General features: G+C 45.8%; 1 protein-coding gene across 4 annotated transcripts in view; it reads left to right on the top strand.

The window, feature by feature from the left end:
- Nucleotides 1-210: 210 nt before the first annotated feature.
- Yap1 (Yes1 associated transcriptional regulator) overlaps nt 211-17,639 on the top strand; it is an 83,297-nt gene continuing 65,868 nt past the window's right edge. For all 4 annotated transcript variants that reach the window (XM_027415168.2, XM_027415166.2, XM_027415167.2 and 1 more), the window contains exons 1-2: nt 211-666; nt 3,094-3,341. In XM_027415168.2, coding sequence (XP_027270969.1) covers nt 385-666; nt 3,094-3,341 — 530 coding nt within the window. In that variant the 5' untranslated portion in view covers nt 211-384. The remainder of the gene's footprint in view (nt 667-3,093; nt 3,342-17,639) is intronic.

Raw genomic sequence — 17,639 nt, 5'->3', positions numbered from 1 at the left:
GCGCCGCAGCCTCCGGGTCACGTGCGGTCGGGAGTCTGCAGGAATGTAGCGACGCGCAGGGAAAGTTTCCCCGGGGGCCGCGGGCCGCGGATTCGGTGCGGGCGGGCGCGCAGAGGAAGGAAGAGCGACGAGGAGGCGGAGCCCGCGAGGCGCGCGGGCGGGCGCTCCGCGCAACTTTTTAGTTTGGGCGTCTGGAGCCGAAGTTTCTGTCTCAGTCGGGACGCCGCCGCGGTCGGGGCGAAGAAAGGGAGGACGAAGGAGCCCGGGGAGGGCAGGGAGGGTTCGGCGGCCTCGGGCACAGGGTGCAGGGCGATGCGGGCGCGCGGCGCAGCCCCCCGAGCCTGAGCGCAGCTCCCCGGGCGAGCGTCGAGCGAGGCCGCAGCCATGGAGCCCGCGCAGCAGCCGCCGCCCCAGCCGGCCCCGCAAGGCCCCGTGCCGCCGTCCGCGCCCGCGCCGCCGTCAGGGACCCCCGCGGCCCCGCCCGCGCCCCCGGCCGGCCACCAAGTCGTGCACGTCCGCGGAGACTCGGAGACCGACCTGGAGGCGCTCTTCAACGCCGTCATGAACCCCAAGACGGCCAACGTGCCGCAGACCGTGCCCATGCGGCTGCGCAAGCTGCCCGACTCCTTCTTCAAGCCGCCCGAGCCCAAGTCCCACTCGCGACAGGTAGCGGCGCCGCGGGGGCCCGGGGACGCGCGGGGTGCGGGACTGGGGTTGGATTTCCCGGAGTCGGCGGCCGCGGGGGGCTGCACAATGCGCGCGCCTCCGTTCCGCACCTTCGCTTCGGCGGGGAGGGGGAGGGGACGGGACAGGAGGGGAGGGGACGGGGGAAGAAGGGGGGCGGCATCTGGTGCGGGACCCCAGTCCGGGGACACCCGGCCTCCCCTGTCCCGTGGCGCCGCGTTTACCGTCCCCTTGTTTTCCCGAGTTGGTGAGGGGTGGGGGTTGAACCGGTCCATTGAGTTTCTGGTTCCTTCTCTCGGTCCCCTCCCCCTCCCGCTCGCCGAAGCCTCTGCTCTCGGCCCAGGCGCCGTACGACCGACCGACCGACCGAGTGCAGGCTTCGAGCTCCCCGGCCCCCGCTCGCCCCCGCCGTGCCCTGGAACTCCGGCGGGAGGGATCTTTTCACACTCGGTGGGCTCACGTGTCGCTTGCCCGATCGTAACCTATTATTTAGCGTTCGGCCCGAGAGCTTTTAAATTGGCCACATCTGGGCATTGCGCAGGAACTCGGCTGCGCTCTGGGCGCAGAGGCTCTCCGCCGGCCTTTGATAGAGCGTTGCAGGTTGACTCATAGGCAGAGTCCTGCCTGGCTCAACTGTGATTAAAGGTAATGTTTGGGAAGCAATGACTAATTCCAGGCTCGCCATTGCTTTTTAACTGACTGCGGATGTGAACATGGCTGCTTATAACCACATCCACGACGCCTGGTTGTTTTCCCAACTGGATCCTACACAGAAGTGAAAACGTTTCAAAGTATTAACATTCCGATAGGTCCTGGTAGATTTCTTTAGTGTCGCCCCCCCCACCCCCTTCTCCATTTAATTACTTAATTTTTAAAGACCTTGCTTTAGGCTAAACCAGCGTAGGAACTTTGCCCAAAACTTAATTGGTTTTCCAAACACTGCCATCGTTAGCCCACTCGGGCTGTAACTTGAGTGGAAAGAGAGTTGCCGCCCCCACTCCAACCCCCCTCCTAGGCAGGCCTGCAGCAGAACAGGGTTTTGGAGCTCCGAAAAGCTCGATTAACCTCGCTACAAAAAGCCGAGTTAAGGAGGAAGGAAAGGTTATTTAGCCTCTAGCCTAAACACTTAATTTGTTACAACAGTAGACTTAGGTACTATTCATTATCCCCTCCCCCACTAGTGGGTTTCTGGACTCGCTGAGCTAAATGCATGTTGGCGTGCAATCTTGAACGGCCGCGGAAACTTTGAAGGAACGCTCAGATTGAATGCTCCATTTTGTAGGAACGACCACGGAGAAGTATACTTGTAATATCCGACTTCCACCCGGCCGTTTGTGGGGTAGATTTGCCTTCTGATGAGCATTTTAAGAGAGCTAGCTGTGTATCAAGAAATTTACCTTTTCTGTGTGCTAATGATTTCCTAGCCCTAAATTTAATCTGATCAGAAACTCAGAAATGCCCCTGTCTTTGCTGTGGAGCTTTAAGTGACTGCTGGGTCCTTTCAGTTTCCTTATGCTCATGAATCTAGGAAACTAAACGTTTTTGATAAACCCTAATTATAATAAAAGGATTAGATTATGAATAGTATGGGTCTCAGTTGTAAATAGTTGTCTAAGGTTCCTGCCTGAGAATTCCTATACCCCTACATGCTTCTGGCATGGAAAAACTGATTTACAGAAATGAAGACAAGTTCACTTCTGATACTTTGTCTAACACTAATCTGGTTAAACCCAAATTCGAATGTTTGGGGTCTCTGCAGGTTTTTCTTTTTCCTTCCCTTGCTGTTAATGTGTATAGATCCTTAAGTTATAATTGTAGGCACAAAGAGGGCTACCTTGTTCTCTTCATTAGGTAGTTTTTAGCATTGGTACAGTTCTGAGCCTTTGAATTCATTAAGAGTCTATAATTTATATGGTTGATTTATTAATTTACAGTCAAAAAGTGACAGATGAGGGCATTAGTTATTTAAAACAAAGTATGGGAAAAGTGCATAGTAATTCCCTGGGTTTTGTTCTAGGACTTTGAAAAGCAACCATACTGCTGTGAAATGAACTGATTTATTTATTTTGGTGTGTATAGAACAAACATGTTCTCTGCCACCAAATAACAGCTCTTGCCCTAATTTTTTTGAAAACGGGTTTTAATGACAAGTATTTACTGTTTTCACAGTGTCTGGGAGGTAGACTTTCATTCAGATGGACTCAGTAAAATAACATTTATAGTGCATATTAAATTTTCGTAATTTAAAAGTGGTCCATTTGGACACCTGTGTTCCTTAGTGTCAAAATTGAACATTAAAGTTTGCTTTTGATATTTAAATATATGCTTGCCATGAGATTCTACCTAGGAAATAGGGGGTAGGTGCTATTGTCTCAGTCGTGTAAATTTTCATTTTATTCTTCCTAATAGGCTAGTACTGATGCAGGCACTGCAGGAGCTCTGACTCCACAGCACGTTCGGGCTCACTCCTCTCCAGCATCCCTGCAGCTGGGAGCCGTTTCTCCTGGGACTCTCACCCCTACTGTGGTGTCTGGTCCTGCAGCCACCCCTGCAGCACAGCATCTCCGACAGTCTTCCTTTGAGATCCCTGATGATGTACCCCTGCCTGCAGGCTGGGAGATGGCCAAGACATCGTCTGGTCAGAGATACTTCTTAAAGTAAGTGAAGGTAACCCTGGGAGGTGGCAGTGCAGGAATGGCACTTTGCTGGTGCTAAAGATGGAACTCGGCCTTATCGGTTAACAATCATACTTTGCCATTGAACGGCACCCCCCCAGTCCTCCATTTTTATATATGGGAGTGTCCGCTTTAGTGTTGGTCATCTTGAAAGCCTATTTATTCTTGGCTCAGAGCCTTTTTGCAAACTTTTGTGGCAATATGGGGTAATCTCATTTTGAGTTTGTGCCAGATTTGTTAATTAGCCTGGCACAAAACAGAATGCCATGAAAAATTTAAATTTTAAATAGCAAGACTGACACTGGTTATATTTTCTGTGTGTGTGTTGTCCCTTGCCCGCCTCTCCCCCTGCATATACTCATATGTCTTGAGTTTTGAACCAAGGACCTTGTATATTCTTACCAAATAAATAATTGACAGAGAAGGAAATAAGTAGGACTTGGGGAAGAGGTGACTCTACAATACTCCTTGTGAAACAACAATCAGTTAAAGCTGCCTTTTGATGCCATTAAACAGCTTTTTCCCTCAAAATGAGAAGAAAACACCAGTTGTTAAGTTTGGCCTCCAGTCATGCACACTTTTCAGGCTGTACCTTCTCTGGGAAATGGAAGCAAGCCCACTGGGTATCCCTCAGCCCAGTCTTTTTGTTTTTAACAAAATGGCAAAATAACACCCATCTGAAAAGGACAAAATAGAATTTTATCCCCTCAAATTTTGAAGTTGGAGGTAGATCTAATTTTCTAGGGCTTGTTTGAATTTAGAGTGCAAACTGTCTCAGACTGGTTGTTACAGACTGTGGATTGTTCTGCTCTTTGAGTTGGTTAATTGGGCTGAGATGCTGATGTGAAGAACAATGCTCATTTTGATGCAGATCTGTTTAGATGTCTCAAGTAAATGCAGCCTCATTTATTGGATCAGAGAACACCAGTAACAACCTTGTTTTGTTTGTGAGCTACACCCCGCACCCCCCACCCCTACCCGGTCTGTATTTTCAGTTGATTGTCTTGGGTGGGTTGCTACTTTGTGTGTATTTGCTTTTTGAGACAGGGTTTCTCTGTATCCCTGGCTGTCCTGGAACTTGCTCTGTAGACCAGGCTGGCCTCCAACTTAGATCTGCATGCCTCTGCCTCCCAAGTGCTGGGATTAAAGGCTTGAGTTACTGCTTTATAGTAAGGATACAGAGTTTTGTGACATTGCAGTTCAGGAGGACAAGGGAAGAGATTTGATCTTGATCTTGGAAAGCCTCTAACCCCCCCCCCCCCCCCGCCCCCAACACACCTTGTTTTTTGTTTTGTTGCCATTTTTTCCTGTAAGGCTTTAAAAACAACAACAACAACAACAACAACAAAAACATTTTCTGGTGTTCTGGTACTCATTTCAAGGGGTCAGGTTTCAAGGAGAACAATAAAGAGCCTGAGACTGGAAAGTACATATAAGCCTGGCAAACTCATCCACCAGAGCGAGATCATTTATTCTCTAAGCAGACTTCCAAAGTAGATGGTTGGGAGAGGGGGGCTGTGTGTCCTGAAGGAGAAGGGAGGGGAAACAAACCAGGTTGTTAGGGAGGAAAAGAAAGACTTGGAGTCCTGACTGCCTCCCTGCTGTGTCCTGTGGTGACCTGGGGTGATGTTAAACAGCTTAATAGCCTGCAGGCCTTCAGTTGTGGCTGTGGTTGTGAGCCGAAGGTTAAAGAGCAACATTTATGCTGCTTTTACTCTTTTGTGTTTTCTTAAAATTGCTTGTTGGTGACATCTGTTTGCATCTTCATTATTTGAGGGAGTGATCTTTTCTGAGCTGAAATAAGCCTCTTTGTAGATTCTCTTAATTTTTTTTTTTCTATAATTCTTCCTATGGCAAGTAACTGCTGGGTATGTAGGTTTGAGGAGGGGTGCTCCACACTAGCTCCACCCCAGCTTAGCATTCTCACCTATTTTTCGTGGGGGCTAGGAAGATGGTAAACCACACCAAACTAAGACTTGCCATAGGAGGATTGAGGAAACTTGGCCTAGGAAGCAAATGCTGGCAGGGTCTGAGAATACAGTATTGATTTTGAGGCTGCCCATGGAAGTTGGGGCGGCTTCTATGATGAATGAGGGTTAGGGTTCTGTAAGCTTTTCCACATCATGCTCCTAGAAGGTCACCCACCCCTGAGGGGTGACTTGAGCCCTCACAGCAGGTGAGCTGAGTCACTGGGTGTGGTAAAGATCCTGTGGAGAACTGAATGTAGGAGGTGGGTAGTCTTATGAAGTTGCTTTTTCTGAAGAGGAAACGCCTTATGAACAATATGCGGTTTGGAGAAGTGATGTGAAACAGAACTTTCTCTCCATTGCTGGCTTCCCCCTGCTGTTGTGTACTGTGTAGTTACCATAAAGAGAAAGAGCTGTTGTGCACCAAACAGATGAATGAAATTAATATCTGCCCTCACTGAGTCAGAGATGATGATGGTAAACTAAGCTTTGATGCCAAGTAGCTATTGTGTCAAAATTTATTTTTATCTTAGTTTTTAGAATCTATTTCTCTTCCCATCTCGTGTGAGGTCCTGAATATAGCTTACAGTTTTAGTGTGAGCCCCAGGAACCGCATGATGAAAGGGGAGAACTGACTCCTCAGATTGTCCTCACACATTACAAACTCAGAACTGTGGTGCGTCCACATTTGATATGCACACACAGGTGCATAAATACATAACTGTAACAAAAACCTTTCAAAAGGATGCCAGCCAGTCGTGGAAGGAAGATCTGAACTAGTTTCTGAATTCTAGCTCATGCCAGCATGAAAACTAAACCTTCCATTCATCTTTTTAGGTATTTACTGGGACAAAGTATGTCATTTCTTGAGATTTATACATGGGGGGGGGGCGTGGAATTCTGACCACAAATGGTCCAAGTTGTCAAGGTGTTGTAACTTGAGAGATCTGGGAGAATTAGTGACTTTGGGGACAGCTAATTGTTGCCTTGTGACCTCAAATGAGTGTTGAAGTCTATTGGCCCATCCTCCACTTTCAAGGCCACCTAATTACCATGGTTGGTGTTAAAGCCTGTCCTTAAGCCAGTGAGCTCTAGAGCCTTGAACTTTATATTGGCAAATGACCGGGGCTGGGGGTGGGGTGGGGAGGTGGTGGTGGTGGTGGTATTTGCAGTACAAGCACCTCTGTCCCGGACAGGGACCCAGACTCTAGAGAGTATGCTGTACTAAAAAAAAGCCTTAGTCACTGGAGATGCCATATCTTTGTCACCAAACTTAATGTTTGAAACCAATTTCACCACAGCATTTTGAGTTTTTATTTTAAAAGAATCAATTCTCTTTATACCTCAGCACTTCTGCAGGTTTTCCTGCAGGAAATAGTTCTTCAAGTAGTTGGTCAACAACTTCCTATTTCTTTTATAGGCTGCTGAATAACTTCCTGAATTAGTGTTCGTAATATCTTTGGTTACAAGGAGTGCTTCTACTTAGGTTTATTTTATTGAATCTGGTACCTTGTAACCTTTTCCAAGTACAAAGAACTTATTGTAAACTATTACCATGTAGGCATTATAATTTGGTGTATCAAATGTGATCTAGTGATTTAATACATTTGTAGGTATACATTGTTTTAATAATGTTCTAACAGTTTTAAAGCATTTTCTGGCTGGGCGTTGGTGGTGCACACCTTTAATCCCAGCACTTGGGAGGCAGAGGCAGGCGGATCTCAGTGAGTTCGAGGCCAGCCTGGTCTCCAGAGCAAGTGCCAGGATAGGCTCCAAAGCTACACAGAGAAACCCTGTCTCGAAAAACCAAAAAAAAAAAAGTTTTCTGTGGGGATGTTTTGGGATGTATTCATTTGTCATTTTCTGAATAGAGCCAGTTCTAGAGTTTTTAGTCTTTGAGATTCGAGTTCTTAGGGCTGTGGTTTATTTAAAAGTAGAGTATTTTATGGGGTGGGAATGAAGTTCTGGCATAGCAAACACAAGGCCCTGGGTTTGCTCTATTAACTTTCTATACCACTTAGGATGGGCTGGGATAGGAGGCTCCAGTAAGCCAGTGAGATGGCTTGGTGAGTTAAACCCTGTTCAGCAAACTAATGACCTGCTTTAATCTCCAGATCCTATGGTAGGAAGAGGACCATCTCCCCAGAGTTGTCTAACCTGCAAATGTGCCTCATTTGGTGTCTGTGTGTCTGTCCTATCTCTCATGAACAGAGTAATGGGGACCAGCTGTGGCTGTGCACACCTTTAATTCCCACAGAAGCAGGTGAATGTCTTTGAGTTTGGGGCCCACTGGTTTACATAGCAAGTTCCAGACCAAGCAGGCTGCATAGAGACCCTGTCTCAAAAAAATCACCCCTGCTCTGAAAAAGAGAGAAAGAAAAGATAGAAAAAAAAAAGGCAAATAGCTTGTGGGTTTGAATGACTTTTTAAAAAGTATGTGAAAGTTACTAGAGTATCTTCTTCCATCATTTCAAAAGGTTATTTTCTCCGATTTTTTTGGAGTTACTCAGCATTTAGCTTAGCCACATACCAACTTAGAATGTACCTGCCTCATGAGTGTACTTCATGAATGTTAAGTATAAGTACTTTAGTTTGATTCTATCTGTTATGTGCTCTTTTAGAAGAAGCACTTCCTGGCCTTGAAATCCTTCCTTTTAGTAATGTAGAAAAATAACCAATTATTTTGTAGTTAGAGGAAAGAATGAAAATCAGACCCTAACTGTTCTGTTCTACCCACCCCTGATCTTCTGCCTTAAGGCTTTGGGGTAGAGGTTAGCTATTAACCAGTCACCAGTATGTTGGAATTTTAAATCATAGGACAAATCAAAATGAAGTAATTCATAAAGTCAATTATGACGAAGATTCAAACTTAATTTCCTACTGCCTGTGATAGCATTACTTACAGCTTGGAAGTCTAGTGATGACTGAGTAGCTTACAGAAGAGCCTCCTGTGATCACAAAGTGATGCAGCCCTTTCCTCAGAATCCAGGCATGAAAGGACTTGGGTGACTTTATGGTCACCCAAGTGGTTTTGCTTGCTGCAGTACCTCAGCCCAGGTTTCCTGGGAACAGCTGTGGCTACCTCAGAAGCACAGCTCTTTATGTGAGCACTCACCTCTTCCAAAAGCAAGCCCAGAAGGGTTTTCCTCTACTTCCCTCTAAATTCTGGCTAGGCTAGGGAGGTAGTTCTGTCATGACCAGGCTGTTAGCAGGAGCCATAATTATTCACGAACCAAATGATAAGCTGTTCTCTGAGTAGTGTTTCAGATTAGCAGGATAAAGCACACTGACATAGCCGTACAATGCTAGTTTCACCCACCAAGTGCTGCTGCCTCATCTATCACCATGTGCTTCTCTGTGTCTCATGGGGTAACGTGAGTCTACCCGTGACAGACACATGGGTCAGTTCTGCTGGGTCCTGACCTGGTGAATGAAGGGGGCATTTGGTTAAATCTTCCCTCTTGTAATTGTTTACATTGAGGAGGTTTTCTTTTATTTGTTTTAAGTTTGTGTGATCAAGTATATTTAAAAAGAGGTGCTGTTTGTTTGAGGCAAGGCTATGTGATTACCCCAGGCTAGTCTGGTATTCTGCCTCCTTCACGTAGCTGAGGATGACCTTGAATTTCCTGCCAATTCTCTGTCACTTTGATGCCTAGTTGAGAGGTGCACTTTTTGAGACATAAGAAAGCTTAACTACAGACTCTTGACTTGGGACTCGAGTAGATCGGATTTTTAGAATGTTGTACTGACAGAGTCAAGTTGCTGGCTCCCCTGCAGGGGTCGTCGTATGGAGCTGCCTTGGAAGAGGACCCCGGCCCAGCCAGCAGAGAGGTGGGACAAGAGTAGATGGGCTTTTTTTTGTAAAGAAGAATGGACTTGTTTTGCATTTATGACACTGCCCTCACTTACCTTCTACTTTGTGGAACTGACCTGATGTGTCTGTGTGTACACGGATATTTTGCCATTGTGTGTATGTGGAGGTCACGGCATGTGGAAAGTTGGTTATTTTCCTCCATGTAGGTGGGCAGGCTTCATGGCAAATCCAAAGTATATGTTTTTAGCTATAGAGGTAACACTCACTGACCCTGGGACAGAGTCAAAGCACTGAAGAAAGGGAGTGTACACAGGAGGACACAGCTGGCTCTGCTGAAGAGAGTAGTTTCAAGATACTCCTTTCCCATAGTTTTATTTATAAACTAATAGTGTAAAATTTAATTTGAAGGGAGTTACATGTCAATTTAGAAAGGCCCTCAGTCCTTTTTGTAAAGACAACAGTAAAAGCATTGGATTTCCTTTGGCTTGCATTCTCTCTAGGCAGACCCTTCTGATCCTTTCCAGCCCGCGCGCGCGCGTGTCTGTGTCTGTGTCTGTGCGTGCGTGCGTGCGTGCGTGCGTGCGTGCGTGCGTGTGTGCCTGTCTGTCTGTCTGTCTGTCTGTCTGTCTGGGTTGGAGGTAGCATCGATCGATTTTTCAAGGCGAGCTCTGTGTCTTTCTGGAGCCCTAAGACTCCTGTAGCACCTTGGCCCAGTACTAGAATTGCAGTTGCTACCCCCACATCCGGCTTTGTATGTAAGCTTTGGGTGGTAGCCATTTTACTAAGTGGACCATCTCCCCCACCAGCGCACCCTTATAAACCTCCTAAAATTGTATTCATAAAATATGTTATACTGCTGTTTAGTTTTCCTCACCCCCCCCCACACACACCTTCCGTGATCCTCCTAGAATAATTACTGAATATTTCTTTTGTTTTTTACATTATTGGGACTATTTGGGTTTTTCCGATAGCTGATTTTTCTAAGCAGTTTTTACATTTTCTTTAGAGTTATTAATCTCCTCCCCTTAATTTATATTTCTGTTACTTTTGCCTTCCTTGAACACCACCAAGAGTTCTTTGTGTTCCCATTCTGGACTCCTTAGACTTGTGGCTTTAGAGTCATACCAGACACAGCCATGGCTGTCATTGCAGGAGGCTTGTTCAACTAGTTGGACTCTATTTTCCCCTCCCTTGATTTGCTCACACCTTTTTGCTCAATTTTCAGAAATTTGCTGAGAAAACTACACAGATTCACAGGCAGTGACTGAGACTCAACTCTTAGCAGAGTTCAAAGAATTAAGTTTGTTTCCTTGGAATTTTGAGGGATGTATTCTATTTCACTCTAGTTTCCAGTTTTACTGATATGTTATATCAATCCTTGGAAACTAATATTTTGTTGTCTTTGGGTTCTGAAATTTTATGAAGAGCCTAAGTGTATACTCCTTAACACTCCTGGTACAGAACAAGTGGTTAGAGATGTGTGTGGGAGACCCAGGCCCCTCAGCTCAGGATTTTGCAGTGCAGCCCTCTTGACTTTGTAAAATCCTTCCTAGTTCCCCGTGAATCCCTCCCATATTCCTGCTAGTTCAGGGCCTTCGGTTTTCTTGTTTTAATGATTTATTTTTATTTTATGTGCATTGGTGTTTTGCCTGCATGTGTGTGAGGTTAGATCCTGTGAACTGAAGTTACTGATAGTTGTGAGCTACCAAGTGGGTGCTGGGGTTAAACCAGGGTTCTGGCTATTCTGGAAGAGCAGCCAGTGCTCTTAACCCCTCAGCCAGATCTTTGATTCTTATCAACCCTCAAACCTCTTCAACTTTGACTTGTAATGTTTTAAGTTGGTTTTTGTCCCTCTAAGATACTTACTTTTTTGGCAGGCATGGTGACATGCTTATAATTCCAGCACTTGGGAAGCTGAGGCAGGAGTATTGCTGTGAGTTTGAGACCAGCCTGAACTACATTCTGAGTTCCAAGCTTGCCTAGACTACAAATGAACCTTCCAAAAATACCGGAGAGAAAAAGATGGATGGTTCTTAATTTCAGTGTCCCCTTTCTGTGTTCAGTGTAAAGTATCTTCACCTGCTGATCTTCTAGTTCAACTTCTGAAATTTTTCTTTGCTTGCTTATCTTCACAACAGCAACACCCTGAGGCTGGTCAAGGCCTTGAATGTTGGTATCTTGTTATTTCTGCTCGTAGCCTGTTTCTTTAGGTGGAGGTCTTTCCGTTTTCTTTGCAGTGGACTTGGGTAGTGTTGGTATGAACACTGGGCACCACTGTTCTGGAACTGATCAGTGGCATCATCCATGTTCTTGGCTGTACTCAATGCCTGAACACAGCCTCTAGATCTGTTTGTGTGGAACGTATATATGTTCATTTCAACTTTTTCTCTGATCAGGTAAGATTTTTATTATCTTTATTAAATTATATAACTCTTGTCTGTTTAGGTCAAGTAACAACCTGCAGAACATGGTTCCCTCCACCCATTATCTTGGTTCAGGGATGGAACTCAGGTTGTTAGGCAGCCTCTGCCTTCTAAGTGCTGGGATCAAAGGCAAGTGTCTGCTTATTACAACAGGGTCCCGCCTAAGCTCAGTGTGCAGCCCAGTTTAGCTTTGAACACTGGGCAGTCTTCCTGTCTCAGCCTTCCAAGTGCTAGAGATTACAAGCCTATCACACCATGCTTACTTAACCTCCTCTGTTTTTTTTCTATGAATCATAAGACAGTGCTTGGTATACAGTTGGTGCTCATTAAATAATGAGTAAAGAATGGAATTCTAGTTGACTTCTCCTTTGTAAATGACAACAAATAGTCGTCCTTGTGTGTGGAGACCAAAGGGCCCACTTGGTTTTCCTTTTTTGTGTTCACATCTGTTTTCCATCAGTGTAGGAGACACTGCTTTGTGTTTCTTGTCTTAGTTCCATTTGTGTTGCTTTCTTTAGTGGATGCTCTTCTTTTTGTGGTGCACTTACGTGTGTGGGCACGTGTGGAGACTAGGCGTGTCATTTTCTAAAGGTGCTGTCTACCCTTTTGTTTTGAGAAGGCTAGGCTGGTTGGCCAGTGAACCCAAGGGACTCACCTGTCTAAACCTCCCCCTCTTGTATATCTGGCTTTTTTCCTGTTTGGGTTCTAGGGATCAAACTCACGCTTGAAAAGGCACTTTTACCAACTGAGTCCTCCCCTCCCCCATACTCCAAATGCTTTGTACGTCTAACTCAACCAAAAGTAACTTATATTTGGTCTTAATGGACCATTGTTAATTTCTCAACTAGTACCCCTGTTTTAACCACTGGTCATGGGTACCTTTTCAGAGGCCACCTTAGCAGCTCAGGACTCTTGAGTTAAACTTGTCTTGGAGGCTGGCCTAGTCTACATAGCAAGTTCTAGGACAGCCAGCACTATATAGTGTAAGACTTTGCTTTAAAGAAAAGCACAACACCTTAGTGACTAGAGCAGGAGGCAGCAGTTGGAGAAGAGGGATAAATGCCACTGTTGACAGAAAATACTCCGGGAGAGACTCTTAAGAGCTACACTATGAAGTGCTGACTACTGTGGGTGAGTGTGAGCCTGCGCAGTCAGTGAAGCACACAGGGCAGGGAGTGTATGCAGCAGAGCTTCTAAGTAGACATTCCCAGGACACTGACTGCATGGGACCAATCATCACAGTGACAGTGTTACCCCCATGATCTTCTGGGGGTGTGGGTGGGTGGGTGGGTGTGCTTGTGTTTGTTTGTGTTTGTTTTTAAAGATGAAAAAATCCCACAAAACTAGTGAAGTTGTCCAAATGCAGATGTTTGTTTTCTTCTACACATGTTCAGACTGATATCAGTTCAGTTTCTGAAATCCTGCAGCTTGGACGTGCTCCAGGTGATCAAACTGGGTGCCTTGAACCACCTGATCCAACGGGAATTGGACCTGGGCTTTCCTGTTGGACTAGTGACCAAATCTCTTATGGGTGGGAAAAATAGCCATGGCGATTGAGGACGACGCCTGCCCTAGTTACCTGTGTGTGCTCTACTTTTGAGTTAGTGCTGATATACTCTGGTTAAGAACCTGTGGGCCAGCAAAGCCAGCTTAGCTGGTAAAGGCACTTGTCTGTCAAACGTAGTGGAAAGAGAGAATTCTCTCTCACAGTTGTCCTCTGACTTCCATAGGTGTTTGTCACACACACATTATACACAGGGTTAATGAACATGTTCTTAAAAAGACTTCGTATGCCTGGGCGTGTGTGTGTGTGTGTGTGTGGGTGTGTGTGTGGGTGTGTGTGTGTGGGTGGGTGGGTGGGTGGGTGGGGGGGGGTAGCTCAGTGCTACAAGAGTGCCAAGTCCCATTTGCAGCATTGTGTGTACGCCATACAGATGCACAAGACAAGAGTGTAGCTGTTGGTCAGTGGGGAAACTCCTTTACTTCAAACCACACAGTGGCTTTTCCCAAAAAAAATCCACGGGGATGACATTTCTGGGTTTGTTCATTTTGATGCAGTTACTGTTTTTTCTCCTGCTCATTTTGTTTCTTCAAGGCTGGGTTGGTCTCAGGCTGGTTTCCAGCACACTCTGTAGCCTTGTCTGGCACAGCAGTCCTCCCAGTTCTGCCTCAAGTTGGAGAGATGTCAGGCTCTTCCTGGGTCTTTAAGTACTTTTATTTGCACTCATGTGCTCTGTGGTCTTCTGGTTTCATAAGCTTATGGTCTTTGTGCCACAGGCGGTTTTAAATGTTAGCTGGGGAGCAGGCACTCTCATAGGCTGACATCTCTGCCATTTCTCCCTGTGGGCTTCCCTAGGTGATGCTATCTAAAGAGATAACTTTTTGCTTCTGTTGCAAACAGAAGTGCCTCTAAATTTGCTTGTCAATTTGGATTTTCTTGGTCAGTAGTCATCCTGGTTGATACCAGTAGTTAGTCCTGGTGTAATTATTGTCCTTGTTCTCCAGAGTTGTCAGTTTGATGCTAACACATTTTTCTGAAAGCACCATGGAGCATGCAGTATTAGTGATGCAGGAAGGGGAAGGAGGATTTGTTCAATGCACAGTTTCATTGTGGGGAAGGTGTGGCTGCTTCCTGGCAGTGGGAGTGAAAGGTGGCTCACTCATCTCTCAGCCAGAGCCTACCAACCATAATTCTCTCCCCATGCCCAAAGTTCACACTTTCCCTAAACGTTAGCTGGTAGCTGGGCAACTGTGGGGACAGTTCACATTCAGACAGTAGCACTAGAATGTTTACTTTGTGTGTGTGTGCGTGCGTGCGTGCGTGCGTTTTCCAGCTCACCACATGTAGCCGAGGTTAGCTTTGAACTCCTGTTCAAGGATTACAGGCAAGGATCATCAAGGCTGGCTTCTGTAATTTTCTTGTCATTTCTTTTCTTTCTCATCCTCCCTCCCATTTTCATTCTGTATCCTTGGCTGGCTGTGAACTCCTGTGTAGCCTGATGATGAGCACCTCTTCTGCCTCTTGAGTGCTGGGGTCCAGGGTTGTGGGTGTGTGAGGCAGGTAGTCTACTAACTGAGCTATACCCCAACCCTTTTCTCAGCTTTGAGGCAGAGGTTCGTTGTATAGCCCAGGCTGTTCTGGAACTCAAGATTCCTGTCCTATCTCAGTGCTTCCTGCGCCCAGAGCCCAGAGGCAGTCTGTTTCTTAAATAGCTGCTGGAGACTTTTAGAAAGAGAGGGTAATCTTGCTGTACCTTGGCTAACCTGAACCCTGCTAATCTTGGACATCCCTTTTTATCAGTTAGGCCAGTAGTTCACCAAACCAGCACAAATTCGAACTCAAAAAACAAGTTCATTTTTCTTTGATTTTAAAATTTTTGTATGTATCAGTGTATAATAGTCTACATGCATATGTATGTAACTGCTGTGTGCTCTGTGTCCACCTAAATCAGAGGGACCCTTGAAACTGGTGGTTGTAAGCCACTGTGTGGGTGCTGGGAATGGAATCCCTGTTGTCTGTAAAGAGCAGCAGGTTCTCGTAACTTCTGAACAATTGTTCCAGCACCCCCCCCTTTTTTTTTAATCTGTTTGCTTGTTTTGAGTCAGTATGGCAGGGTAGCCCTGGCTGACCCTGGTGTGCAGTGGGAGCATTGGAGCGACCCTCCACCTCTTCCTGCCCCTTACTTAGTATTGAAATTGTAGGTGTGTAACAACATAGTTCAGGCTGGCCTTGGGCTGGCCGTCCCTCCTCTCCTCTCCCCCAAGTCTCTGAAGATCTGTCTGGAATTATTAGTAATTATAGACCTGCATCGCCATGCCATGTGTCGCCATGCTGGGGTTCTAATTTGCTGCTTTGATCAGTTTTACGAGACTTGTGAATATCAGCGTAGCCCTTTTCTTGCTGGGTGACTTCAGTGACTCTCTCCCTCTTTTCCTTCCCTCCCAAGGTTCCATATGGGAACTCCTGCATTCTAGGCAGTTAGTGTACAACATAACTGTATCCTTATTTTCATCTTTTATTTTGAGACATGCTTTAAATTCCCCAAGGTGGCATTGTACTTGGTCTCAGTCTTCCAAGTGACTGGGATTATAAGCCTGGACCACCAGGTCTGGCTAAGTTCAGTTATTTATTTCCACCGTGGTATGGTTCTGCTGCATGCCTAAACTGCAGACTAAACTGTTGCATTGTTGAGAAACATGAGGCTGTTAAGTAATAATGTTGCAGAGAGTTTATGTGCCAAGGCAGAACTTACATGTGTGTGCGTAGGGATCTAGTGTCTGCATTCATAATGGAATTTCTATGGGACGTACACCACATGCATCTCTTTGTGCTTATTCACTAATCTTCTTTACCTCTAGGATGTGGAGTTTTTGATCTGAGTTCAGAAAGTTTCCTTGTAAGATCTCGTTTTTAAAAGTGAGTGTGTGTTTCCTCCGCATGAGTTCGTGTGAGTTAACTGGGCCACAAATCGTGGTGCTGGGAACGGAACCCAGTGTAGCAAAAGCCGTAAATGCCTTTAACTACTGAGCCTTCTCTCCAGCCCCCTTCTGAGATCATTAGTCCTCTTAGTGTCTCTGTCTCTTTTGTCCTCTCTCTGCTCTTTGCCTGTGTAAGTCAGAGGCAATGCCTTGGCAGTGCTCTTCACGTGACTTCTACCTTTTGTTGGATGTGCTGTCAGCCTGGAACTTTGCAAGTAGGCCAGCTCTGGGACCCTCCCGTCTCTGCCTCGCTCTCATCACCACCTGGGTTACAGGCATGCACCACCACACCCAGCTTTGTATGAGTTCTGAGGACCCAGTGGGATCCCATCCCCTGCAAGGCAAGCGCTTCACTGATGTAGCCATCTTCTGACCTTGAATTTCCTGTTATGAATGCTGTGACTGAAGATCCCACTTCTTATTGCCCTCAATTAAAGATAAGATTTTCCTGAAACTGTGCCAGGCAGTGGTGGCGCACACCTTTAATCCCGGCACTGAGGACAGAGGCAGGCAGATCTCTGAGTTTAAGGCCAGCCTGGTCTACAGAGTGAGTTCCAGGACAGCTAGGGCTACACAGAGCAACTCTGTCTCGAACAACAGAAAGATTTTCCTGAAATAGTGTTGCAGTGCTCAGCTCTCTGGAGGGGTCATGATTCTTCCTCCATCTTCTGCAGACACCAGCACTCCGTCCCAATTTTTGTCTTCCCATTTCTGTGCCAGAAGCACTATGCAGTTACTAAGTCATTAACTTCCTGATGGTGGCCAGTATACTTGCTCATCTTGCACACTTCCGGCTTTAATTTGTGGCCTTTGAGTTTGGGAATTGATCCTTCAGATTCCTCGAGGGATGACCTGTTGAAGGTGTGAGGTTGCTGTGACCCTTTTGGAAAGTTGGTGTCTCTGAGCCTTAGAGCATGTGAAGATGGATGGGAACACCCCCTTCACTTGCTTTCTGGTCCTGATGCCAGAAGTGCATTATCTCAGAGTTTGGAGTCAACCAGGTCTGTTGGTGCTCTCTGTTTTGGTGTTTTGGGACCTCAGGCTGACCTGAGGCCTTGTGAAGCTTATGCTGGAGGCTGAGCACATTAGCATTCTCAGCCTGGATGCACATTGAATCCAAGTTGCTCTATTAATAGAGCATGTCTCACCCTTTGAAGTTGTGGAATGTTCATTTTTAAATCAGTGTCCACATAGTGTTACTTCTTGGGAGTAAGAGTTAAGTTTATTAGGTTAGCAGATTCATCAAAATGTATGTGGGTAGAATTTAGACAACAATGTGTCAATCTTAAGTATGTGCTTGAAATATCACAATAAAATTTTGAGGCAAAAGTATTTATGAAGAATAGTGTTTGAAGGGATTTTTTTACTGCTGTTTCTATCCCCATGGGAGTCCACAGTAAAGACAGGTCCCAGCTGACAGTTTAGATTGTAGAGTTCCTAGTACACGTGCATTCTTTCCCCTATGCAGTCAAACTTTCTTTAAAAGGGTTGAAAATATTCAGAATAATAAAATGGTATGGCAGTTTCTTATAATGTATAAACAGCACAGTTTTGAAGTCTAGACAGTTATGTAACCCTAAGCAGATGTAACTGGATT

Source organism: Cricetulus griseus, chromosome 4 (assembly GCF_003668045.3).
Source record: "Cricetulus griseus strain 17A/GY chromosome 4, alternate assembly CriGri-PICRH-1.0, whole genome shotgun sequence".
Taxonomy (NCBI): domain Eukaryota; kingdom Metazoa; phylum Chordata; class Mammalia; order Rodentia; family Cricetidae; genus Cricetulus; species Cricetulus griseus.
This window is presented reverse-complemented; position numbering and strand designations above follow the sequence as displayed.